This window comes from Phoxinus phoxinus (genome assembly GCF_949152265.1).
Source record: "Phoxinus phoxinus genome assembly, chromosome: 3".
Lineage (NCBI taxonomy): Eukaryota > Metazoa > Chordata > Actinopteri > Cypriniformes > Leuciscidae > Phoxinus > Phoxinus phoxinus.
The window spans coordinates 36,346,184-36,373,559 of record NC_136878.1 but is presented as its reverse complement, the minus strand read 5'-3'; the positions used below and the strand labels follow the sequence as shown (position 1 = coordinate 36,373,559).

The following is a 27,376-nucleotide window of genomic DNA, read 5'->3' as shown; positions in this document are numbered from 1 at the left end:
GAAAAGCAGAGGTTACAAGCACCTTTCAGACAGGACGCAGAATGCGCATGGACTTTTGTTGCTGCGTCGATATGGTAGTAAAATAATGCCAAATGTTTTTGAAATAAAAAAGCCTGTTGAATTGCACTACTTGAAAAAAATATGCATTGCATTGCATTCCCATGCTTGCATTTTATTTCTCTTTACAAATTCACTTTCACAAATTCAGTGGTTCAAATTCAACAGTAAATTCAACATTGACATCCAGGAACTGCAGGGAAAGCAGTAGATTACCGAGCATAATCTCCATCTGTTGTTAATCAACCTCACCAGCAGGGGGTGCAAGCGCGAGTTGTTGACGAAGACCAGAGCAACAGTTAGGCCCTGTCCCAAATGGCGCACTTGATGTGGACTTTCGGTCTCGTGGACTTAAATTGCGCGTGCTCGCGGAGTCTACGAGTCCGTAGGCCGTCCCATTCATCATTTTAACGCTCTGAAGTGTGCTCAGCAGCGCCCCCTTTGTACCCTTGAAGCGGTCTTCCGCGAAGCCCGCATAGATGCAGGCTTCACGCACTTTAACTACCCAGGAATCCTTGCGAATTTGCGAAAGGCCAATCAGACAACGAATGGGAGGAGCTTTCGCTCACGTTAACATGGATGAGAAAAAAATATTTAAGTGTAAATATCATTATGGTTTTTATGACCTATGTGTACATTTTACCAGTTATTACCTACAGTTTATACAAACATTATGGTCATCAACCAGTGGTTGATATCTCAAACATAAATATAAATATATATTTATATTTTATAAACATAAATAGCTTGCTGAATAATAGGCTACGATCGCATTATGATTCATTAAATAAATAGAACCGAATGGCAGGGCTTTACTGAGTCATATATAAATGTAGAAATATAATATTTAAACAACAACCGGACCGTCTTCCTATTTCCGGCGTGATGATCGAGTCTGTCCCAAAAATACCTCTCAATGCGCCCTCGTGGACTCGCGCCAAGGGCCCTTTAGGTCTGCACTACATGACGTCAGCAAAGTGTGGACTCTGAGGAAGTCCACAAGTCCGGAGTGTGCCATTTGGGACAGGGCCTTAGAGCAAGCCATTCATTCATAAAAACTGATTTATAGAAATGTAAGTGTATTTGTGATTGGCTGTTTTTATGTTTAATTCAGTGTAATAAAACACTTGGCTTAATGGACTAATACAGTGATATAAATGACCAGACTCGCACCTTATTGAGAAGGCTATACTATATGGCTACAGGCAAGCAGATGGACTCAGAATATGAACTTGACGCGCAAAGTTTCACGCTAAGCGTTTCCCAGTGATATACTGGCTGTAAAGTTGGCTTGACGTTGGACATTCGCACATTTAGGGACCGTCTTCAAAGTTACATACGACACTGGTATACACGTTTCTAACTTCAATAGCAGGAAAATTCAATTTATTTGAATAAATATAAAAAACTTAAAAGGTGTGCATCTTGCCTGACACCTACATGAACACTTTTTCAGTTGGTTTTATGACTGTAAGTCATTCTCTCCCAATGCTATTGAAATTAGAAATGTGTATACCAATGTCGTATGTAACTTTAGAGACGGTCCCTAAATGTGCGAATGTCCAATGTCAAGCCAACTTTATAACCACTATATCACTGGAAAACACTTAGCGTGAAACTTTGCGCGTTAAGTTCATATTCTGAGTCCATCTGCTCGCCTGTAGCCATTGTGTAGCTGAATAACTGTTAATGTGTTACATTAACATACTGGACAACTATTCGGCCTATTCAGTTGTTCTGTGTGCTATTATGTAGTTGAATAACTTGCCTTTCCAGATTAAATGTCTGTTCTTGGTCTTGGATTTTGTGAAATAAATTTTTAAATAAATGCGACTTATGTTTTTTTCCTCTTCATGACGCATTTTTTGACTGATGCGACTTATACTCCAGAGCGACTTATAGTCCGGAAAATACGCTATGTCTGTGGCAGCAATGCGTCTCAGTACAAGATAACGTGCAATAGTAGTGTATAGTAAGTTACAGAAGCACTAAATGCAAAAAATTTTTTTTTACATTTTCAGACGCAGAGAGAAAAATGCCGCCACCAACTGACTCATTCAACTGTAACAACGGCATTTAATGCCAGCATCGATTTGATCAACTGCGAAAGTTTGAAAGCAATCCGTCCCTCACTAAAGTCTGAAGCACATTGGGTCCAGCATCCTCTGTTAGCTGGCAAGAGCAGTCACTTGCAATGTTCACTTGCAGCACAAAATGAAGCATCTTCTGGCCATCTTAAAGCGACCTGGATTTTTTTCCTTGTTTAATGGCAGTAATAACTCATTAGGAGCATGAGAATTGGATTACCACAAATGATCCATGCTGAATTGCTCTGGTCTGACTCCGTTCATCATTGATTGGGAGAGAACAGTTCAAACTTACTGGCTGTGGAAATCAGTGGGCATGGCTCATTATACTATAAGCAAAACGCCTTAAATGAACGCGCTATGTGCAACCAAAACGTTTTTTTATGCTGAGATGGACGGCGTAAAAATCGGCGCTTTTCGTGCACACTAAAACTCTGTCGAATACGGAGTTTGTAATACGGCGTTTGTAATTACAACAGCGTATTTTGCGGGTGCAAATGCGGTTTAAAACGCCGTATTTGACAGCGTTTGGATGTAAACGCGATTAATCTATAGCGTAATTCTGACCCTCTTGGCTTTCCATACAATCACAGTGCTTGCGGTCCGTGTAGAATTGACGCGTTGTTATATTTTTGAAGAGGTGCACGTCAGGGTATTTACTTTTTTATTTCAGGATTCTTTGATGAATAGAAAGTTCAAAAGAACAACATTTATCTGAAATGGAAAGCTTTAGTAACAATAAACACTATCGTTCAAAAGTTTGGGGTCAGTACGATTTATTTATTTATTATTTAGCAGGAAATATTAATGATTAACGTTTGAACACCACATGTCCATTTATGGAAGAAAAATTATAACTAATAAGTTATAAGCAGAGCCGGACAGTAACGGAGTACATTTACTTGAGTACAGTACTTAAGTACAATTTTGAGGGATCTGTACTTTACTCAAGTATCATTTTTGGGGAGTACTCATGACTTTACTCAAGTACATTTGAGAGGCAAATATTGTACTCTTTACTCCGCTACATTTCTATCCAAAACCATGAGTACTGAGTACCCGTTACTTCTAAAAATAAAAAATAAAGGAAAAAATAAAAAAATCTCGGAAACCCTCAATTTGTTGTTTCCCTCTCAAACGTGACTGGATTGTGCAGGCGTCACTGATTGGGACAGCCTATCACCTTTCAGAGGTGTGTCAGAACATTGCTATATTGCCTTCTTTGCTAGCCTGGGGAAAACCCAGACCACTTCCGGCAAATTTAGATTTGCTCTGCAAGTGGGTCTGGCAAAGAGCCCATTGAAACCCATTTCCAATCCGTCGAAATCGCGGCACCAATCAGAAACGTTGGGCCGCGCGGGCTTTACACGATGACGACAGAGAAGCGACGGTGACGCAGATTTTGTACATTACAGAGATGGATGCCGCCGTGGAACATCACTCGTTCGAATCAGCTATCGCATCTGTTTCAAGCGATTTCAAATTGTCATTTACAAAAACGGCAAAAGTCGTCAGAAGCCATTTCTACATCTTCCTGAAAATCACAAACAGAGAATTGCTGAGAGTCTCAGATGTTTCTCCGTCGCTCTGATTGGTTTTAGATCTATCCAATTGCGCCCAGAGCCATTTGAGCGACGTCCATTGGTGACGCCCCTGTGGAAATGAATTGTCTATGGAGCTTTGCCAGACCCTAACTCAGTTACAACTGAGAGTGGTCTGGGTTTTCCCAGGCTACTTCTTTGCTGGTTTAGGTTTATTGATTTGATTGATGAAAAAAACAGAGAAACTCACATGTACACACAATTGTTAGTTCAAATGTGGGTGCAAAAAATCTATTAAAACTAGCAGAGGTATGTCAGAGCGTTGCCATTGTGCTATTGCCTTGTGGGCAAGTGCGAAATGTTAAATAAAGCAATGTCGTGGTAAAAAGATGAAAATTACTTGATTTTACTTTCAATTCCTTTTATTTCAAATCAAAAAAAATAATTTCAAATTTTTATTTTTATTTTGCTTTCAATTCCTTTTATTTCAAATTTATTTTATTTCAAATCCAAGGTATTAACATTTTTCATAACTCCATGTAGGACGTTTCTGTACATAAATATAAGCACTGTGGCAGTAGTAATGCAATATTTTGAAAATGTACTCTTGTACTCTTGATACTCAAGTACTTTTAAAAACAAGTACTTCTGTACTTTAACTTAAGTAGACATCTGACTGTAGTACTTTTACTTGTACATGAGTAAAATTTAGCAAGGGGTATCTGTACTTTTACTCAAGTAATGAAGCTGTGTACTCTGTCCGCCTCTGGTTATAAGAACATTTGTATTCCGGTTATATATTCCGGTTCAAGAAATATGATGTAGCCTGAAAAAAAAGTTTTCAGTCAGAATAAAAAAATTTTAATCCCTGGTTTATATTATTTTTTTTACTTGATGGTTACACCACATAACATTTTAGCATCAATATAATTTCCCTTGAAAATTGTATAAAAAAAATTAAAAAAAATCTAAATCTTATAAAACAAATATTATTAAACAAACATAAATATTAGTACATTACTAAGAAAGGCACATGTTTAAGTTCATGTTAATTTTTCCAATATGCCTATATAGAACTACAAAAGTTTAGAATGGTGAAATTATATTTTTATACATGCAGGGAAGAGTGAAATACTCAAAAAAATGCAATGCTATTCAAGTACATCAGATTTCTGTATTTACATTTAATCTTTACAATCACTATAATTTGGTCTTGCTAATAAATATAAATGTGGAATTGCTTTGTCTTTCACCAGAACTTATTCATAAGGGCACCAAAGATGACCAGCGGGATTATCTGTTTTATCTTGCTGTAGCCAACTACAAACTCAAGGTTGTTATCTCATGTTTAGATTGGACACTCATAGTTGGAATGACTTTGCGAATCTCATTCTCCTGTTTTATTTTAACTCTAGGAATATGAGAGAGCTCTGAAATACATCAGAAATTTACTGAGGAATGAACCTGGAAATTCTCAAGCTTTAGATCTGGACAAACTCATAAATAAAACCATGAAGAAAGGTGAGCATGTATATTAATTTCTTTATTTACGGTGTGTAGTAGTAGTAATATGTGGTGTAGGCTATATAGTAGGTACTGTATACAAGTCATCTTTGCATGTCTCATGATTGAACAAGGAATTTGCATTGAACATGTTTCTCATTCTTATGTTTTCTAGATGGGCTGGTTGGAATGGCAATTGTTGGTGGCATTGGTCTGGGTTTGGCTGGATTGGTTGGATTGGCAGGATTGGCTGGTCTGATTGGTTTAGCTGTGGCTAAGAAATCTGCATAAGTGGATGACCTGAGCCAAATCTTATTGCCTTACGCCTTGTTTTGGGTGATGAACGGATGCAGAAAGGCCTGCTAAATATCTGTCATCATGACTCTAGAGAAGTAAGACACCCTCTGATGCCTTATTAGCTTCCTCCTGTTAAAGCAAGTACTTTTTAAAGTCAGAAAAATCTCACACTTATGGCATAATGCTAAACAGAGTGGCACCTATTCACATCGCTCTAATGAAAAGAAAAGGAACTTCGGCAATATTTATTTCTGTCACAATAAGTGATATACAATACATTCTTCATTCTTTGTAATTGTACCTACATACCCTTACTGAACACAAAAATATGTGTGTGTGTGTGTGTGTGTGTGTATATATATATATATATATATATATATATATATATATATATATATGCATGCATACATCAGCAGGTGTTTATTAGGTATATATTAAGGCATTATTTTCAAGTGAAATGGAAAATGTATTATCTAAAATATTACACATTTTTGTGTACGTTTAAGTCAGAGCCAAACCAATTTGTACATTTGTGATGTTGCTGTTTATTTGAACAGATTCTAAGGCAATTTGGAATTGTTAGAATGTTAGAACTGGAAGAAAGCTTCCAGTTTAGACCAAATCTAAAAGTGCGCTGCTTCTAAGTATCTAATCTGTGTGTAGCTACAGGTATAGAGGACAATAGATAGTACAGAGGCTGACTGATATAAACTGTAATTGTTGAAAACCAGGTAGGAGTTTATTTGTGGAAACATTTGAATACAAAGTTTAAAGGCATAATTTTTTGCACTAAGGCCCAAAGAAAAGAGTTTGCTTCACTGTGTCACTGAGAGTATCTGTTTTATTTTGATTTTGTTTTCTGATTTTGTTGTATATATTTACATGTATTTCAACAGTGCTTATTGCCAACTTTGAACACAGGCTGCAAATGAAATTAAACCCCATTGTGTTTCTTACATTCATTTTTACTAAATGGAAAGAGATTTTTTATTTTATAGAAAAACAGTGCAGAGTTACACACTGACTCTGCATTAAGGGTGAAAGGTTTAAGATTATAATCATATAATTTAATTTACCTTTAGAAGTCTTGGTTGCTGTTCTTATATCTTTTTGCTTGTCTCTTTTCAATCATATAGATGATTTATTAACCCTTGGCAGCAGTGAATTTGCAAAAATATATAAATGACATTTTAATGACAAATTCAATTTGTACCACTGTAGTTGAGGTCAAGAATATGTCAAAACCAACCACCTGACAGTTTAATGTAATAACCAATAACGCAATAGTTTCTTAAGTTTGATAACTAATCTGCCATGTCATGTTTATGACATATGTATGACATTTTATGTTGCCTTGGTAATGTCAAGTTGTCATTACCAAGACACTGACAGGTTATGATGTATTGGTTTATGTCAAGTTGTCATAACAAAGACATCTCAAACATTAGGCTTGTTTGAGATGCGCCTTGCTTCGCCTGAATTGTATGCGAGAGTAGACGGCTGAAGTGAGGGGAGGAGTGAAAAAAGCGCAGGCAGAAAACTGTCTGAGAAGAGACAGTTTTCTCTTGTCGCAGTGGATCTGACACCTGTGAGATCAAAAATGGATATCGTGGGATTCACGCCTTCACGGGATTCACGCTCGTGCACAGTGTTGCTAATAAACTGGATGTAATTTAAGTTCTGTTGCTTTTATATGAAAATAAATATAATGAATAAGACACCCAAAGCACTGGTTATTTAATCCCATTCCAAATACGTGTTTATCAATCATTTTTTTCTTTAATACAGACGTGTTTTTATACATTTTTTTAAAATGAAAATTACATAATCACATAATCCATATAGAGATCGCACTGTCAGAGAGTTTGGGAATATTCACACATAATTTATACACATAAAACATGATATCAGAGTTTTAAAATCAAAATTTTAAAAGAGAACAATACGTCATGGTTGTTTAAACCAATGAGCATTAAGCTGTGTCGTCAGCAAGTCGTTTCCCATCATGCTTTTGATCAGCACAGTCGGTGGAGAGCAACTGCGCGCAACTGCAGAATCCGACACGTGCGCCTTGTGCTCACAAGAGTTTTTTTACATACGTCGGCATGACATCAGAGCAAGGCGGACCACACTCGGACACATTTCTAACCGGCATGCATCTCGCGCTGATCACCGGTGATCGGTTCTGCGCAGATTTTGCTCATCTCAAACAAGCCTATATTCATATTTGCATTAAAAATGTCATAATTGAGCGAATGACACTTGACAGTTGTCATAAACATGCATACACCCTTCTTCATATTAATGACATGTGTCATGTCATGATTATGAAGGTGTCATGTCAGTCTTATGCACACCCCTTCAAGCAAAGTGTTACCGAACTTTGTCATTATTAGGCAACTCACACTAGCTGCAACTGGGGCACACCAAACATGATGCTATTAAAATGTCATTCATATTCAGAGATCAGATTTCCCAATGCCAGTTGTCGAATTTATGGATGTATTCAGCCTCCATTTTAGGCATATCCTTTGTTTCCAAACATAGCTGTCCACTCCTCCTTTGTTGAAGTAAAGGATCACATTGTCAGGGACCGTTTATTGAGGTGTGACAAAGGCTTCTGTAGTTAATCAGTTATTTATTAAGTGGATGCCTGACTACTTAAAAAGCATACAGCCGATTTGAAAAACAATAAGATAGTGGAGGTGGTGTGTACTTATCAGTCAGATGACAAGTCATCAAAGGTTCCTCATTGTTCCTCATCTTAATTTAATGATAGTAAATACAGCTGGATGGGCCTACAGAGCACAACTATTCATACAATAGCTGTAGAAAACAAAATTGTTTGTGGATTTTATAGATACTAGGGAATTTGACTATATTTTAGGGATATATATATATATATATATATATATATATATATATATATATATATATATATATATATATATATATATATATATTAGGGGAAATAAATAAGTCCTCAAATGGGAAAGTAAAATAAAGCCAAATGGGAAAAAGACAGTTTATGGTTTGTCAAGTAGTACGTTAAACGGAATTGAACCCATTGACCCTTTCTCACAGATGACGGTGATGCGATTCCAGTTTTTTTACTTCTAAATTTATCATGTTACAAATTAAGTAGTAACATTTGGATGTAAATATGTATAACATATTAATTTTATTACTTTTTGAAATAACAGATTTTTAGGTTCTCATCTAAAAAATAAATAACTTAAATAACATTATCTATCTTTATCGATTACTTAGTAAACCTTTAATGCTCACATTACTAACACAAAATGTATTTTGTACAACATATTCAGCCCCTCCAATGTAAACAGCACTTGTCTAAAAGATAAGACTGTACAATATCTTAAGCTATCCTTAGAACATGTTAATGCAATGGTACATTTAAACATTTTGTACATGATGTATCGATTAGCCAAATAAAACAATTTTAAGTACATTCTCATGTTTGCTAACTCTTTATTTCATTGTTTTTTCTAAACATCTGAAACTGTTATGTAAAGATAATGATCAGTGACTAATATTAAAAGTGACATCTTGGTGAAGTATTAAAAGACAAAAACTATGAATGTTTCACACTTTTCACTGTATAATAAAAAAAGAAATGCAATTATTGTGGTTCATCGGAGATGGTAAAAGTTCTTAATGTTACTATATAGGTTGTTGAGATCAGTCATGGTTTCTGCATTTTATGTTTTTTTTATGGCATCAAATTATTTTATGGTTTCTAACTGGAACTTTAATTCTTAGGAGTGGTGTTATATTTTGCACATTTCCTTAAATCAGTTCATGAAAACTGTTGCCTGAAGGCTTTTTGCTGAACCCAAAAACTATTAAAGAACCTTTCTTTTTAATGTTTAACCTATCAGAGTAACATGCGGTATGAATTTATAACTTCTGGCAGCTACCAGGCATTGAAATCAAACAGCTTAAAAGGCATTACAAGGTTAAATTCCATTTATTGGTGCAACGTATCGTTTAATACATAGGTTATTTATCACTACGTGCTGCTAGCAGTAGAATTATGAAATTCGATGGTGCTGTATAAAAAAGTAAACAAGATTTGATTTGGGGTGGTGGTTCTCTTTTGTACCTGTCTGCCTTTGTCAAAACTCTTAAGACTATGTTTAACACACTCTCAGAAAAAAATATTATACAAAAGCTACCATGGGACCATACCCTTTAAAAAGGTCATTATTTACTTTGTACCATTTAGGTACTAATATGTACACTTTTGGTACCTTTGAGGTATGCACTTTGGGTACAAAGGTGTGACTTTTGAAAAGGTACCGCCCTAGTGACCGCTTCTGTGCCTTTTTTTTCTGAGAGTGCAGGTACGGCAAGACAGGCATACTATATTCTTTGAAATGTGCAGAACATAGACTGATCTCCAGCCACCCGTAACACCTTGGAACGCAGAAGATCCAGAGATATGAAAGACATATTGCAAATTATTGCACTTCTGTTGGGTTTTTTGGGGTGTGGGTTTGCTGTATTATCATTACTTAGTCACTACTGGAAAGTGTCAACAGATGATGATAGTGTTATCGTCACATCCAGCATCTTTGAGAACCTCTGGATGTCCTGTGCAGATGATTCCACGGGTACTTTCAATTGTTGGGATTTCCAGTCCATGCTCGCTTTACCAGGTAAAACACAGTCTATGATAACTCTATAAATAACTGTAATACTGATGATAGTACTATCATTATACTACTGATATTGCTATCATTACTATTTACTCTTTACTGATTGAGTTACAATTAAAATATGCATGTTATTCTTTTTTATGTTCAAAACGAACTATTTTTAACATTTGATAATTATTTCAACGTAATCAAAACTGACTCAAGGCAGTGGCACTAAAACATTATGTTATGACCAAAAATGTTGAAAAGTTAAAATTATCGTGCATGACATTCTTTTGTGAAATTTAGTTTGTGAAATCACCACAAAGTGGCGCAAAGGGACGGTTAGCAGCACTGTTCAGTAAGGCTAGAATTGTCCCTTGTAACTGAAGATAAAATAATGAAATAAACAGGCCATTTACATTTATGAATTTGGCAGACGCTTTTATCCTAAACAACTTGCATTGCATTTCAAGGTACACATTTACATTCTTATTATCAGTTCTTGCTTTCCCTGGAAATCGAACCCATGACCTTGGTGTTGCAAGCACCAACACTCCTCTGTTTGAGCTACAGGAAAGCATTTAAGGTCTTTTTGATGTTACTGACTACTCGTTTGTCACTGCTGTCTGAGACATTAAGTAATTATTCCTGTGTCACTTCTAAATCTGACAGTGAGACCCTCCAGTGAGTTTGGAAGCCATCTGATTTTTGAGACATTTCAATGTATTTTGAGGTCACATGTATTTTTGTGGGTCTTCAAGTGCCTTATCCACCTTATTTTTCAGGTAAGAACGGGCGCGGACATTTGTAATTTTAATGTGTCTGGCTTCCGGTGTCATTCCAGTTATTTTTAGCTGTACAAAACAGCTTGTTATGCTTGATATGGAAAAATAAGGTATCAAGTCAAGTCACCTTTATTTCTATATTACCTCAAATTTGCACATATCACCTGGATTATGCGCTTTATGCAATACAGATTGTGTTAAAGCAGCTTCACAGTTATCAATAGGAAAATAACAGAATCAATTATGGAAACTCAACTATAGAGATTCTGCTTGTACAGCAGCTCTAAAAGGCAATAGTCATTATTTTGCTCATATTTTTATTTTAGTCACCTGCTTCTTTTGCCATGGTTGCCCTTTTGGGTCTGCTACTACTACTACATAGCCTATGCCTGTCCTGTAAGTTTGTGAATAAAAATGAGAATGTGAATGAAAACAGAGGCTATTAAATGTCTTATCATCATTAAAATACGAAAATAATATGACGGGTAATAATATATTATAACGGAATTTTTACGATCCTGTCCATCAAAATGAAAGTCTAATGTGACCACTGCCCTGCAATATCAAAGAAAGGCAACAACGGGGTCGTGCAGACTATGATAGGCTAAACATAGGGTGAATTAAGGTTGATTGGGACATGCTGTCAAATTGGACAGTATAAATATACAGTTAATTTTCTTGCCTGATGAGTGAAAATAATTTTTTTTTTGCTGAGCCATAGCTGTGAGACCATGCAATCAAAATTGCATCCCCTCATTGGTGTGACATTGCGTGGGTGGGGCAAACATAAAACAGGAAGTTGACCCTGCAACGCATGAGGTGAGGAAATGGAAATTAGCATGCTAGTTTAATAATAAGGTCATGACATTTTCATAGCTAAAATAGTGCACAAACCTTTGATGGAAGCATGAATATGATGATGTTTCTATTCTCAGAATTAGGTGGTTTTTATTTTGTCTCATCCACCCAAACACAATTTGGGTGAATGGGACAGCATGCTTTTGGGTGATAGGCACAGTGCCCAAATGGTTTGCTAATTAATAAAATGATTAGCCTTGCAATAGATGCTCTGTTTGCATAAACTCGTGCTTCTCAACTTAGTTTGTACAATTTATGACAGTTACACATTTTTACTGTTTTTTTGCAGTAGTACACCATATTCATGTCTCCATCAAAGGTTTGTGCTATATATTCGATGTGAGAATTTACCCTGATACACTAACTAAGCTAAACCTAACACTTGGTTTCGCCTTGACCTTTTAATATATTCCTAACTGATCCTGATTAATTAAAGCCATTGCAGAGCAGAATTACACAAATGAGACAGGAAGAGAGATGTAGGTAGAAAGCAAAAGGGAGACCACAGGGAAAGAACAAACAAACAGCAATAAAAATTACAACAAGTAGATAGAAGAAAGGATGAAGAGTACAAGAAGATAGTGGATGCAAGGAACATACCAAGGTTAAGGTTCTTGGCCAGAAATGGAACATGCCAAAATCAACTCTGCAGAGGTGAGAGAAGGGAGTTGTTATGGGCTATAAGTCCCAACTTCCCAAATTTAGATGAGGTCCCAAATATCTGAGCAAGAGGCCTACATGACCACTTTGTGGCTGAAGTAGGATTGTCATGCTTTAAAAGTACTGCAAATGAATGGGGAGAAACAACCACCCTCTTAGCATGTCTCTTATGCAGCAGGGCAGTATAGGCCGCTACTTGTCATATTCAAACCCAGTAAACAATTACCGTCTTTCAATGTTGAAATATGGTTGAAAATATGTCGGTCCGCCTTGGACTGGTTTACGACGTGATTTCAACTAAGTAGTTTTGGCCGGACTGTTTGACTACGTGTTTTCAACTGATCATCTAAAATGTTTTCAACTGATAATCTAAGACAGCTAGGATAAGTCTGTTATACATGCTAAAACAACAGAGAAAACAAACTACCAAACCATGTTCATTATTATCTCAAATAAATTTAAAGAGTTTTACATATTCCGTCAAAGTTATAAAAAAAATTTAAACGTTGAAAAGTCGGACAAATTTGACGTCTTTTCAATTTTCATTTTCAACCTTCATTGGACCGTAATTAGACCGTAAAAATTACGTCTATTCAACGTCTAATAGACGACTTTTTGCTGGCTGGGAAGGCAAATGGCTTCGGGCTGAATGGTGTTTTGGGGCATCAATTAATACCCTTGTCAGAATTTAAGACAATTGATGGATCAACTCTGAGGAGTTTTTGAACTGAAAAAGCAATTCATAGCTCACTTGCTCAAAGAAGATCCCCAGTCCCCGTACACATGTGCTTCTGCGTGACGGGCACGGCAGCCATGTGTTTAACATGTTGTGTGCTTCCCTCCTCATACAACACACATCAGCCAGCAGCCATATCACCCTGTAGCCCAAGACTGGTTGCCCACTGAAGCTAAGCAGGGCTAAGCCTGGTTAGTACCTGGATGGGAGACCTCCTGGGAAAACCAGATTGCTGCTTGAAGAGATGTTAGTGAGGCCAGCAGGGGGCGCTCACCCTGGTCTGTGTGGGTCCTAACCCCCCAGTATAGTGATGGGGACACAATACTGTCAAAGAGCAACGTCCTTCGGATGAGACGTAAAACCGAGGTACTGACTCTCTGTGGTCATTAAAAAATCCCATGGCACTTTTCGTAAAGAGTAGGGGTGTAACCCGGTGTCCTGGCCACATTCCACCCATTGGTCCTTGCCAATCATGGCCTCCTAATAATCCACATCCTTTGAATTGGTTCTATCTCCACTATAGCTGGTGTGTGGTGAGCGCACTAGTGCCGCTGTACTGTGGCTGCCGTCGCATCATCTAAGTGGATGCTGCACACTGGTGGTGGTTGAGGAGAGATTCCCTGATATGACTGTAAAGCGCTCTGGGTGTACAGTAGTACATATGAAAGCGCTATATGAATGCCTCCGTTCGTTCGTTCGTTCGTTCATCATTCATTCATTCATTCATTCATTCATTCATTCATTCATTCATTCATTCATTCATTCATTCATTCATTCATTCATTCATTCATTCATTCATTCATTCATTCATTCATTCATTCATTCATTCATTCATTCAGTCACAACCAGCTGACAGGGCATCCTTCAAAAGCTTGAAGCATCACTGGAACCTGGAGGGCCAGATCTACACCACAGATAATGGTGGAAGGAAGCTGCAGAGACCCCTTAGAAGAGTTAGAAGTGCACAATTATAATAAATTAAAAACATTTTTTTTACTGAAGTTAGTTTGCTGTTTCATCAGGCAGAAGTCAGCTTCATCACTCACAAGGAGTTAGTAGGCCGCCCTTTTACAGTTACAAAGACACAGCAATTACCCTAAGCTATATCATTTCTTCAGGTTGGATAAGAAATAGATAAACACACATTTTCAACTGATAGTAGCACATCTCCATAGTCCGTATGGCTGCCACCAGGACCCTGAGTTAGGTACCAGTGGTCCTCCGAGGTCACACAACTGTGTGTCTAGGCGCCAAAATGTCAAAGAAAACAAGTCAGTCAATCTCCAATAATGCCACTTTTTCCTTAACCTGTAACCAAGAATACTAACACACACACAGCTTCTTCAAGGTTAGATTTGGCCAGGCTCTAACGATAAACCGGAGATTCTTCCCAAAACATCAAGATAACATGTTTTTTCTCTCAATGAGAGGACACTTTAATCTAACACAGTAAAGTAAAGACTTTAACTTAAATTTCTTAAAGAAATGGTCACTTAAACTATGGGTTCCAATGACCCTTGTGACCTAGTCATCATGGTGAGGTATAAGAACATATATATATATTAAGACGTTGAAGATCTTTCTCAAATAAAATGAGTCCATATTTCATTTCTGGAAGCCGGGCTAAATAATCAAGCACTGTTGCTGTATTCCTAGCATAGGCTAGAGTCTAGACTACACCGAATTGTCATACAGACGTTTAAAGAATATATTAAAGAACATTTCAGTAATCACAATGGTAACTTCTATAACTAAGTAAAATTCATTTGATATTTAGAAGGAAAAATATTGATTAATACCTTGATTATGATCACTCATCAGATATACATTGAAGCAGCAGTGGATTCCAAAATCCACTACCTTCAGTTTCCCCTAAAATATTAATTTGGGGTTCTGAACACCACATCAGGGCCCATATTCATAAAAAATCTTAATGCAAAGAGTAGCTCCTATAGTGACAAAATTCTAAGAAAATTCTTAGAAATGTGGACGTTTACTCTTAAATTAAAAATCCTAGTAAAGAAAAAAATAATTCAGAAAGCATCTTAACCCTTAAAAGAGGTCTTACGGTCAAAATTGTTTGGAGTACGGACGATGACTCTTAAGAGGCTTAAGAGTTTCTTTAGCAGAGGAGAAAATGACAGAAAGACAAAGAGGGAGAAGAAATGTGTTGCAGACAATGGATGACAGTGATTTAATAAGACGCTATAGATTACATCGTGCAGGGATCATGTTTGTGACAGATCTTATTAGAGACATGCTAACATCTCAGACACAGCGCAGGAATGCCATCGAAATTAAAGTAATCACTAAATTAAGATATTTGGCAACTGGGAAAATGCAACAATGCAGCAGTGATGATTTGGGTCTGTCACAACCTTCTGTAAGCAGAGTGATCACACAAACAATTACAGCACTTTCAGAACCTCTTATTGTGTCGCAGTTCATTTCGTTTCCACTGGACATTCCCACCTTGCAGGCTCAAAAACTGCATTTATGAATATAGCAGGTTTCCCTGGTGCGCACAAGCAGGGGAATGAACCGATGATAGTTTATTTTTAACCACTATAAGCTTCCACGTCTGCTTCTTGCCCTGTGCTTTGACACCTGGCCCGCATTTTCCTTTAAGGATGGCCTTGTGTTTATCCACTAACTGGGCTAACAGTAAACGCTGTTCCTCTGTCCAGTTGGGCTTTCTTGTCCTTCTTGTTTTTTATTCCAAATGTGCTACATTCAAACCAACATTCAAACCATTACTTAAATAGACATGCCATCAATCAGTGTAATTGAACAGTGTGATAGAGTGGAACATTTTGTATCATTCTAAGGCAATCAAATACCTTATAGGAAATTAACAGCATGGTTTATATACATTTATATATAATGTGTGTGTGTGAGTATATACTTAAAATTGCCCTTTTTTTTCCTTCTTGGACAAACAACCAATCACAGTCTTCAAAAGATTGTGTCATACATAGCAACGGGGTCAGCCCCGCCTCCTCACTAAGATTAACGTTTTTGTCTTTTCCTTGCTCAGATTTGCTCTCAGATCGGTCCCGAATCGCTCTTAAGCTAAGACTCCTACATAGAAGTTTTTAAGCTAAATTAGGAGTTTTCTGAGAGGATTCTTAGAATCTTTAAGAATACGGGCCCTGGTCTTTCCATAGAGGCTGCTTTAAAATTTCTGACCCATGCTCCCCTGTTAGGTTATAATTTTGATAAAACAGACAATATATTTTTCCTTCAAGGACTTAACAAGAACACAACATCCTAGCACATACATTATTTATCTCCAGAACCTTTCAACATAGTTGTCTTTATATGTCTTACACAGCTTTTATTAATCTTGGTTAATTTGGTTTTATCATCAATTTAACGGATTACAAAACAAGTACATATTTATTCTCTGGAAACCGGGCTAAATAAACAAGCACTTTTGCTGTTTTCCTAGCATAGACCCACAGTCACTACACAGATACTAATCTTATCATGTACCATCTTAATTGTATAACATCTTAACAAACTAATTCACATCATCATTTCAACTATTATTTTTCCACTAAAATACAAATTAGTTAGTTAGTTAGTTAGTTAGTCAGTTAGTTAGTTAGTTTGTTAGTTAGTAGTTTGTTAGAAGTACTTTATTGTTCAGCATTAGCTGAAAATTGGTCTTTGGTCTTATAGTCAAAACTTTTCTCTGAACAGCAGTTTCATATAATTGAGCGACTGACTTTTTCTCAGATCCTATAATTTTACCTACTACTCTTGTAATTCTGTTTAATTTTACTTTATTCGCAGATGTAACCCGTCCGAACCACACATTTATGTTATACTCTAAAACACTTTCAAATTAAGCTAATATAAACCATTTGCAGAACAACCTGACTTACAGCAAATTCTCTCAATTTCCTTAGCAAGAATAGCCTTTTATTTGCTGTATTTGAATAATTTAAAATCAACTATTTTGTTTTACTGACGTTTATCAATAAAGAACTTGCTTCAAACCATTTTTCTAGTTTAAAATCCTGCTCCTCATACTTAAAATGTACATGTAAAATGTAAAATGTCTTTCCATAAAAGTGCCATATCATCTACATATTTGTATAATTTATAATTCTTATGCTGCACTCTTATACCACTTGTATAAACAGAAAACAACAGTGGTGACAGGACACATCCTCTCGTGTTTAAAAACATAATATCTGATTTAACCCCCCAAGCACAAATTCGCTGTGGTCTATTTGTTAAAAAATTATTTATCCAATGAAATATTACTCCATTTACACCTATACTAGAACCAGGAGACCTTCCAATAGTACATGTATCTGCATAGTATTAAAGGCAGCAGTATAATCAATAAAAATAAAAGGCACATAAGGCTTTGCTTGTTGTAAATGGCTGGCAATTATATCAACCATAGTGAGCGTGGCATCCTCTGTCCCTCTTTGTGATTTATATGCAAATTGCAGTACATCTAGTTGCTCTGATATGGTTTAAGATAAAAACTACCCTTTCCATACATTTAGCGAGTATTGATGTTAAAGCCACAGACAGGACGCAAATCTTCTAGATTTTTAGCGCTCACTTTTTTAGGAAGGGGTCGTATTAATGACAAATTCCATGTATTTGGTAAGTCTAATAAAAACTGAAATAATTTTATATTTAATAAGGGCTCAGTAAGTTCATTTGCACATATATTTAAAACTCAGCCCTTAAGGTCATCTGGACCTGGTGCTTTACAAGGCCTAATACACTTAAGGCACCTTCTGATCTGGTCACCTGTCAACCAAATAGGTGGCCCCACTATCACTGATTTCTTCATCTTATTCCAATTGTAAGCTGCATCATATCTTCCATAAAACAAATTCAGATCATTAACCCATTAAAAAATATCTGTCCCTATAATAATATCATTATTTACACCTCTCGAGTCACGCCCGATCATTTTATTCAAGCCTTGCAAAGAACTCCTTCTTATGTTACAAACTTTACATGAAGACCCCTAAAGAATCATACCAACTTGTAAAAAATGGTCATCCGACGACCTCTTTAACACCAGAAATTTCTGTCACTTTATCACTTTTATTTGAAAAACACTTTCTTAGTGGGCATTTACAGTTACGGGCTAAATGGCCCTGCTGACCACAATTAAAACACTCTCTGTAATCTGGTGCATTTGTATCAGTCTCAACTACAGCAGTAGACACCTTTCCACTAGTTTGATCACTGTGAGCTTGCAAACGGCTCCAACTTACTGGACACCATTGAAGCAGTCTGTCCCAATCATGAATGTAAACAGAGCCACTGATAAGCAGTACTCTGTATTCTTTTGACAGTCCGCCAGTGGCGGATTCAATCACAATAGCCAAATCATAATCATTAACAGATATACATTTCCATAAGCTGCACGGAAACACTCAACCTATTAGGGGTTTCCACAAATTTCATTTTTAACTTTAGACACACTTGTCCAAGGAAATTTCCCCTGACCCAGAATTTCCTTTACTTGCTTTTTGTAATCATCTTAAGCAATGGGGGAGACCGGGTACAGTTGTAACACAGGGCTAGTTGTAACACTACCAATTCAACCAATCAGGGATAAGATAGGAGTCATGTGTTTCAGTTTTCTCAGGCTTCCTTTACGATCCCACATGGAGTTTTTTTTATCTGTGTTGCTATCTCTCCTGAAGCTACAGTAGAAAATCTAATTCCGAGGTAAGAAAGTAAAAAAAAAATAACAAGATAATATTTTGTTTTGTACTTCTACCGTAGTAGATAATTTTGAATGAGTTATATCAGGTCAAACTGTAGTCTCAAACTGAGATACTCTCGTACTGCGTTGTCTTAGCAACTCATTGGGGAAAATCCTTTTCCACGAGAATTCTGAAGCCAAAAATTATCCTAAATTTTGTATAAATGTAAAACGCATTGCCACAGCATACAGACCTAGGCGAGACAGCTCGCGCGCCTATTGGCTGCTGTGCGGCAATTGCTTAAGCCTATCGAGCGAGACCTTGAGTGACGTCACACCCAATGAGGGCGCTTTGCGCCCTCCCGCGTCACATCCCGCCGAAACGGGCGTGGCTTAGGTCTATATAATGCGCTCACAGGCTTATAATATCTGATTTTTAATCCTTCAAGCGAAGACATCACATCGCTGATCCGAGAAGAAGCTGCGTCGTCGAAGAAGCAACTCAGCGGAAAGAGTCGAGAAGCTGCTGGCCTCGCCGCCTTCATCGCCTTCCAGCTGCTCTATCCGGCGCCTATATCCTTTCATTTACTGCTCTATTGTGTGTGTGAGTTCGCCGGCGCGAATCACGCTTTGTCACTAAAAGAGTAGCGTCTTTTTAAAGATGCCTTCCTGCGGCTCGTGCCGAGCCACACTCAGCGACGGAAACCGCCATGTTATCTGCGCTTCCTGCCTGGGTGAGCAACACGCGGCTCTCGCTCTCTCTGATGGTGGCTGCCATCACTGCGAACTTTTGCCTTTAGCGACTCTGAGGACTCGCTTGGCATCGTTCCAGGAGCCCGTGTTTTCCGCTGTAGTGCCGCGCCGTAAGAAGCGCCGTGCTCAGCGGAACCCCGAAACATCTCTCAGCCGCCAATGCTCGCCGGTGCTCCCACGAGCTTCTTCTCCGGCTTCCTCGTCGTCGATTCCGGACGGACAGCGACCGCAGCTTGCCGCCGCTTCCGTCGCCGACGCGGATGAAGTCGACGCTATGCTGCGAGATGGGGATTCCTGCTCTATCCTGGCGTCCGGCAGTGAGGATTGGGCAAGCTCCGTGGACCTCGCGCCCCCTGCCCGTGCGTCGACGGGAAAGAGAGCAAGCATCGAGGCGGAGCTCATCCGCGTGCTCACTCAAGCCCGACCCACAACCGACTGGACGGCTACTTTCTGCCCGGGGAGCGGTCATCACCCGCTTCTAAGCCCGCGCCCTTCCTTCCTGAGCTTCACGAGGAGGTCGAGAGAGCTTGGAATTCCCCGTTTTCCACGAGGACGCCATTGGACGGAGCATGGCGGCGCTCACCGTGTCTGAGAGGCACCTCTGGCTCACACTCTCAGACATGCCGGATGCGGAGCGAACCGCGTTCCTCGACACGCCGCTTTCCCCTGCTGGCCTCTTCGGGACATCGGTGAAGGACTTCACAGACAGGTACGCTGAGGTACAGAAGGCGACTCAGGCGATGAAGCACTTCCTGCCGAAGCGCTCCAACTCTGCAGCAGGCCGTGCGAAACCGCCTGCTCAGAGTGCTCACCCTAAGCCTCCGCCCAGCGCCTCATCTCAACGCCACCAGACGCAGAGCTCGAGACCGCGCTCTCGCTCTTCCAGTCGCCGCCCCGCACCACGTGGCCCGCGAATGAAGATCGCGTTGAAACCTGAGCCCCCGAAGTCATCCTAGCACTCCTAGGAAAACGACGGTGTTCAAGTCCCGCTGCGGCCGGACCTTCACCGAAGTTTGCCGCTCATCCAGTCCCAAAAAAAAAGTGACTGGTCCAGTGTACATAGCAGCCAACAAGCCTGTATCATTGCCCACTTGCCTGCACACAACAGCCGTTTTCACGGCTACCCAGATACATCCTTTAAAGAGCGTATTTTCTGGTGTCCCGGCCACGGCCGATGGTGTTTCATGTGTAGTAAGACTGCCCACTGTAATGTGCCCATCCCTACACACAAACACGGCCCCACACACAGGGCCCGCGCACATAAAATCGAACCAGTTCGATTGCGCGTTGAAAGTAGCACATGTGCTCACTACCCAGTGCCCACTAATGCTACCTCCTGCTTATCGCATGGTTTCTGTAAAAACGAAACCTGCGTGCGGGCGCTCCGCTCCGGCGAGCGATACTATAAAGGTGGTAAACGTGCCCGCTCCCCCGCGCCCACGTTCCCACACAAGCACCACGGTTCCTACGGAGCCCGTCCAGCCCTCCCTCATCCGTTTAAACGCTGTCGAGGGGTCGAGCGCGGACATTCTGCCCGCTGTCATCAGCGCGGCCTCGGATGTTGCGACCGAGACATTTCTGTCACAGCTCACAGGAGCCGCTGTATCGCGAGTCGATCAGAGTGCGCTCTTCACTCAGCCCCTAGCTGCCCGTGCAGATGCATGGGAAAAGATTCCCGGGGTCTCAAAATGGGTGATAAACATCATAAAAGAAGGCTATTCGCTGCAGTTTCGCCGACGCCCTCGCCGCCATGCGGCGCGCGTCGAGACTTCGGTGGATTCGAATGTAGCACACCTACTTCGAGCCGAAATTCAGAAACTTCTGAGGAAAGGGGCTATCGAACCTTTATCTCAGGCTCAGAGCGAAGGGGGGCTGTACAGCAGATACTTCCTGGTACCCAAAAAAGACGGGGGTCTGAGACCCATACTAGATCTGAGGCAACTGAACAAAGCGCTTATGAAACGCCAGTTCAAGATGCTAACGACCAGAAAAATCCTCGCGCATGTTCCCCAAGGAGACTGGTTTGTGTCAATAGATCTAAAAGACGCGTATTTTCAAATACAGATTGCGTCACATCACAGGCGATTTTTGAGATTCGCCTTCGAGGGCCAGGCATACCAGTACACAGTCCTGCCGTTCGGCTTGTCTCTAGAACCCCGTACATTTACGAAGTGCATGGACGCAGCACTCGTTCCCCCCAAACTTGAGGGCGTTTGAGTGCTGAACTATTTGGACGACTGGCTCATTCTAGCCCAATCTCACTCAGAGATCATGGCGCACAGAGCCCTGCTGCTGAGTCACCTCGAGAATCTCGGTCTCACAGTAAACTGGGAAAAAAGTTTGCTATTCCCCAGACAGATTTTCTGGGCGAACCTGGGCGAGGATTTGTTTTATAGTTAACATTCTGAACGGCCGTCTCATGAGAGCTTTGTTCAAATGTCTCAAATCTAGTATGGCTCTGATGCCGCCATCTTTCTTTGGGACTAGAAAATAACGTCTGTAAAACCCAGAGTGTTTTAGCACGGGGGGAACCAACTTTATTGTCCCTTTTGCTAAAAGATTTTGTAGTTCGGAGCGAAGCACGTGACACACGCTGCTTCTCGCCGAAGTCTAGAGAACCGCCTGAAACTTTGGGGGTCTGCGAGCGAACTGGAGCGAGTAGCCTCGCTTTATTGTGTTTATAACCCAACTCGACACACTGGGAATGGCTTGCCAGGCCAGGGCCTTTGTGGCTAGGGTTTGACACATGTTTAGGGACGGCCCGCCTAACACAGGGGGACCGGACACCTTTATGTTGTGATTTGTGCACATACTGAGTGTTGGTTTGACTGAAGAGGCTTTCGCCTTCGGCAAGTCATAGTGACAACTGGGAGGGGGGCACCTAGTGGAGGGGGACCGGGAACCCGTGTGTTGTGTGCTTGAAACATACTCTTTATGTGCTTTTAATATTTTCAGTGGAGCTGAAACACTCATGTTTCACTCTATCAGAGCAGCTGTCAAAGCAGTGACTATCTGTCGTAGGTGTGCGCTTTGCAGCATCCGCGCTTTGCAGTTCCCATAAATCCTGATGTACTCGTTACATCATAAGAAGAATGGCATCTACGCTAATTTTAGTGTCTTTGTTTATCCCGAGGTTTTCCCGCAGCCTGCCGGATCCAGGCCGTATCCAGATCTGACGAAGGACCTTCGCCTGGACCCGATGACAACACAGTGCTGAAGGGCCAACTAGACTCTCCCCTGTGAAGGATCCCTTTACCACTCTACAGATAAAGCGTTGTCGCTTGTCGGGATAATTTCGGTTTTGCGTATCTACCCTGAAGTGATAAAATTCTGTTTCAAAATTTTAAAGCCAGACAAGTAGTTTAAGGCTTGGTTTGTAGGGAATTACAAACCTGTGCACATATATTCAAATGCGCATAACTATAGAATTAATTCTTAATGCGCACGTGAGCGTCATCAGTGTTTCTCACAGGTTCGTGTTTAAAGTATGTGTAGAGAGAACGATGTCGTCTTAGCGGCCTCTAATTTAATAACTAATTATCCTTGCGACGGAAATGAATCAATAAAAACTAACTTTAGCTGGAAAATATCTTTATTCAAGAACCGCTATAAAGACAAAACAATCTCTGTTACATTAAATTATCCATTTACTACTGTAAAGCCGCTTTGAAACAATCTACATTGTTAAAAGCGCTATATAAATGAAGATGACTTGACTTGACATTGACTGCAGTTATAATTCACTTCATCCAGTGAAGCCGGCTAAGCAGGTCTGTTTTCAGGTCACGCTGTTTTCATGGCAACCCAAATAAAGCACAAAAAGAGTATGTTTCACAAGCACAACACACGGGTTAACGGTCCCCCTTCACTAGGCGGCCCCCTCCCACTTTTTACACTAACTTTTCCCCAGGCAAAAGCCTGTACAGTCAGTCCAACACTCAGCACAAATCACAATATAAGGGTATCAGGTCCCCCTGTGTTTGGCGACCCATCCCAATCTGTGTGTCAAACCCTAGCCACACGACCGATGGCCTGGCAAGCCATCCCTGATGTGTCGAGTTGGGTCATAAACACTATAAAGCGATCCACTATCCAATTCGTTCGCAGACCCCCGAAGTTTCAGGCGGTTGTCGAGACTTCGGTGAGAAGCAACGTGGGTCACATGCTTCGCGCCGAAATACATAATCTGTTAGCAAAAGGGCAGATAGAGCTAGTCCCCCCCGCGCTAAAACAATCGGGTTTCTACAGCCCCTATTTTCTAGTCTCAAACCCATACTAGAGTTGAGACATTTGAACAATGCTCTCATGAGACGGTCTTTCAAAATGTTGACTACCAAACATATCCTCGCGCAAATTCGCCCGGGGGATTGGTTTGTTACGATGGATCTGAAAGATGCATACTTTCACATTCAGATAAACCCTCGTCACAGGCAATTTTTGAGATTCGCCTTCGGGGATCAGGTCATACACCGTTCTGCCGTTCGGTCTATCCCTAGCACCCCGTACATTCACGGAGTGCATGGATGCAGCGCTCTCTCCCCTGAGGCATCAGGGAGTGCACGTGCTAAATTGTAAACGTCTGAGCTTGAAGCTTTATTTTTCATTAGTTTTGCCACGGTTTCAAATAAATACCTAGGGTTTTGTTTATTTTATTCTAATAGGGTTGAAAAATAAGCAGATCTGACAGCTTTTAAATGCCTCTCTGTATAAGATCATTCTCTCTTTCCATGCAATGCGGAATACTTCTAGTTTTGTTTTCTTCCAGTTGCGCTCCATTTTTTATGGCTGCTCTCTTAAGGGCCTGAGTGTGCTCGTTGTACCACGGCGTTGGATTATTTCCTTTAATCTTCTTTAAGAGTAAAGGAGCAACTGTCTAAAGTGTTGGAAAAGAGAGAGTTTAAGGTTTCTGTCGCAATATCGAGTTTGTCTAAGCTATCTGGGATGCTGAGATGATGAAATTGATCAGAAAGATTATTAATAAAGCAATCTTTAGTGGCAGAAGTGATGGGTCTAACATATTTGTAACACTGAGTCGGCTTTGCAGCCTTGGCTAAATTAAGTTTACATGAGACTAGATAATGATCTGAGAAGTCATTAATCTGCTTCAGAATTTCAACGGCATCAACATTTATTCCAAGTGATAATATTAAATCTACAGTATGATTACGACAATGAGTAGGTCCTGACACGTGTTGTCTAACTACAATAGAGTTAAGAATGCCTTTAATGCCAATCCCAATGCAAATTTTTTGTTGCTATCGACATTAAAATCACAATTAGGGCTTTATCTGCAGCCAGTACTAACTCTGATAGTGTCACGGTGTGGGTTTTGTTCCTTGTTGTCTGTCATGTGATTCCCTGTTTGCCATGTGTCTTGTTAATTGTCTGATCATTGTTCCCATGTGTTTCTGATTAGCCACGCCCCCTTGTTATCTTGTTTAGCTTGTTTGTCTATGTATTTATACCTCTGTGTTTCAGTTGTTGGTTGTCGGTCGATGTTTGTGTTTGCTGTAGCTGGTAGATGTTTCCTGTTCCTTTCCTGAGTTTCCTGTTCTGTTGTTTATTAAAATAAAGTAAAGTAGTGCGTGCACTTGGATTCTCTCTCCGCTTCATCTATGCCTCAGCGTAACAGATCGACCGACCACAAGATGAATCCAGCAGCACAAATTGTGTGTCTCCGTCAGGGAGAGAGGCCCGTGGAAGAATACATCGTGGACTTTTTGGAGCTGGCTCACTTGACCGGTATGGATGAGTTAAGTCTTATCATCTTTTTCACTGGAGGACTATCAGAGCCGATCAGCTCCCTTATGCCACCTCATCACCCTATCTGGAATCTCCAGCATTATATTCTCCATGCTCTTTGGCTGGCCGGATCAACTCTTACTGAGGGTTATGCAGAAGCCTGCAAACTGACAGTACCCGCCAAGCCTGAGCATCTTCAAGTCACCAGCCCAGAGCTTCCTTCGCCGCTGGTCCCGTCCAGCCCAGAGCTTCCTTCGCCGCTGGTCCCGTCCAGCCCAGAGCTTCCTTCGCCGCTGGTCCCGTCCAGCCCAGAGCTTCCTTCGCTGCTGGTTCCGTCCAGCCCAGTGCCTTCACCGCTGGTTCCGTCCAGTCCTGCCGAGCCTACGCTCCACGTCAGCCCTGCCGAGCCTACGCTCCACGTCAGCCCTGCCGAGCCTACGCTCCACGTCAGCCCTGCCGAGCCTACGCTCCACGTCAGCCCTGCCGAGCCTACGCTCCACGTCAGCCCTGCCGAGCCTACGCTCCACGTCAGCCCTGCCGAGCCGAGCCTACGCTCCACGTCAGCCCTGCCGAGCCGAGCCTACGCTCCACGTCAGCCCTGCCGAGCCTACGCTCCACGTCAGCCCTGCCGAGCCTACGCTCCACGTCAGCCCTGCCGAGCCTACGCTCCACGTCAGCCGTGCCGAGCCTACGCTCCACGTCAGCCGTGCCGAGCCTACGCTCCACGTCAGCCCTGCCGAGCCTACGCTCCACGTCAGCCCTGCCGAGCCTACGCTCCACGTCAGCCCTGCCGAGCCTACGCTCCACGTCAGTCCTGCCGATCCAGAGACGCGTCTCGTCAGTCCTGCCGATCCAGAGACGCTTCACGTCAGTCCTGCCGATCCAGAGACGCTTCACGTCAGTCCTGCCGATCCAGAGACGCTTCACGTCACGTCTGCCGAGCCTGAGCTTCACGTCACGTCTGCCGAGCCTGAGCTTCACGTCACGTCTGCCGAGCCTGAGCTTCACGTCACGTCTGCCGAGCCTGAGCTTCACGTCACGTCTGCCGAGCCTGAGCTTCACGTCACGTCTGCCGAGCCTGAGCTTCACGTCACGTCTGCCGAGCCTGAGCCTCACGTCACGTCTGCCGAGCCTGAGCCTCACGCCACGTCTGACGAGACTGAGCCTCACGTCACGTCTGACGAGCCTGAGCCTCACGTCACGTCTGCCGAGCCAGAGCTTCACGTCAAGATGGCCGCCGCCAAGCCAGAGCTTCACGTCAAGATGGCCGCCGCCGAGCCAGAGCTTCACGTCAAGATGACCGCCGCCGAGCCAGAGCTTCACGTCAAGATGGCCGCCACCGAGCCAGAGCTTCACGTCAAGATGGCCGCCGCTACGCCTGTTCCTGAGCCTGTTCCTGAGCCGGTGTCTGTCGCAGTTCCTGAGCCGGTGTCTGTCGCAGTTCCTGAGCCGGTGTCTGTCGCAGTTCCTGAGCCGGTGTCTGTCGCAGTTCCTGAGCCGGTGTCTGTCGCAGTTCCTGAGCCGGTGTCTGTCGCAGTTCCTGAGCCGGTGTCTGTCGCAGTTCCTGAGCCGGTGTCTGTCGCAGTTCCTGAGCCGGTGTCTGTCGCAGTTCCTGAGCCGGTGTCTGTCGCAGTTCCTGAGCCGGTGTCTGTCGCAGTTCCTGAGCCGGTGTCTGTCGCAGTTCCTGAGCCGGTTGCTGTCGCTGAGCTGGGTTCTGTTCCTGTGCCGTGGTCACCCGAGTGGTCGTCTCTGCCGTGGTCGCCCGAGTGGTCGTCTCTGCCGTGGCCGCCCGAGGGGTCTTCACCGCCGTGGCCGCCCGAGGGGTCTTCACCGCCGTGGCCGCCCGAGGGGTCTTCACCGCCGTGGCCGCCCGAGGGGTCGTCACCGCCGTGGCCGCCCGAGGGGTCTTCACCGCCCTGGCCGCCCGAGGGGTCTTCACCGCCCTGGCCGCCCGAGGGTCCTGCTCCGCCCTGGCCTCTTGCACAGCCTGCTCCGCTCTGGCCA

General features: G+C 41.7%; 1 protein-coding gene across 1 annotated transcript in view; it reads left to right on the top strand.

The window, feature by feature from the left end:
• Nucleotides 1–27,376, top strand: part of cldn15b (claudin 15b) — a gene marked incomplete at its 3' end in the record, with an annotated part of 88,605 nt that overhangs the window by 6,483 nt on the left and 54,746 nt on the right. Inside the window, exons 3-5 of the mRNA XM_079606502.1 lie at nucleotides 4,942–5,018; nucleotides 5,101–5,206; nucleotides 10,048–10,164. Of these exons, the coding sequence (XP_079462628.1) occupies nucleotides 4,942–5,018; nucleotides 5,101–5,206; nucleotides 10,048–10,164 (300 nt within the window). The remainder of the gene's footprint in view (nucleotides 1–4,941; nucleotides 5,019–5,100; nucleotides 5,207–10,047; nucleotides 10,165–27,376) is intronic.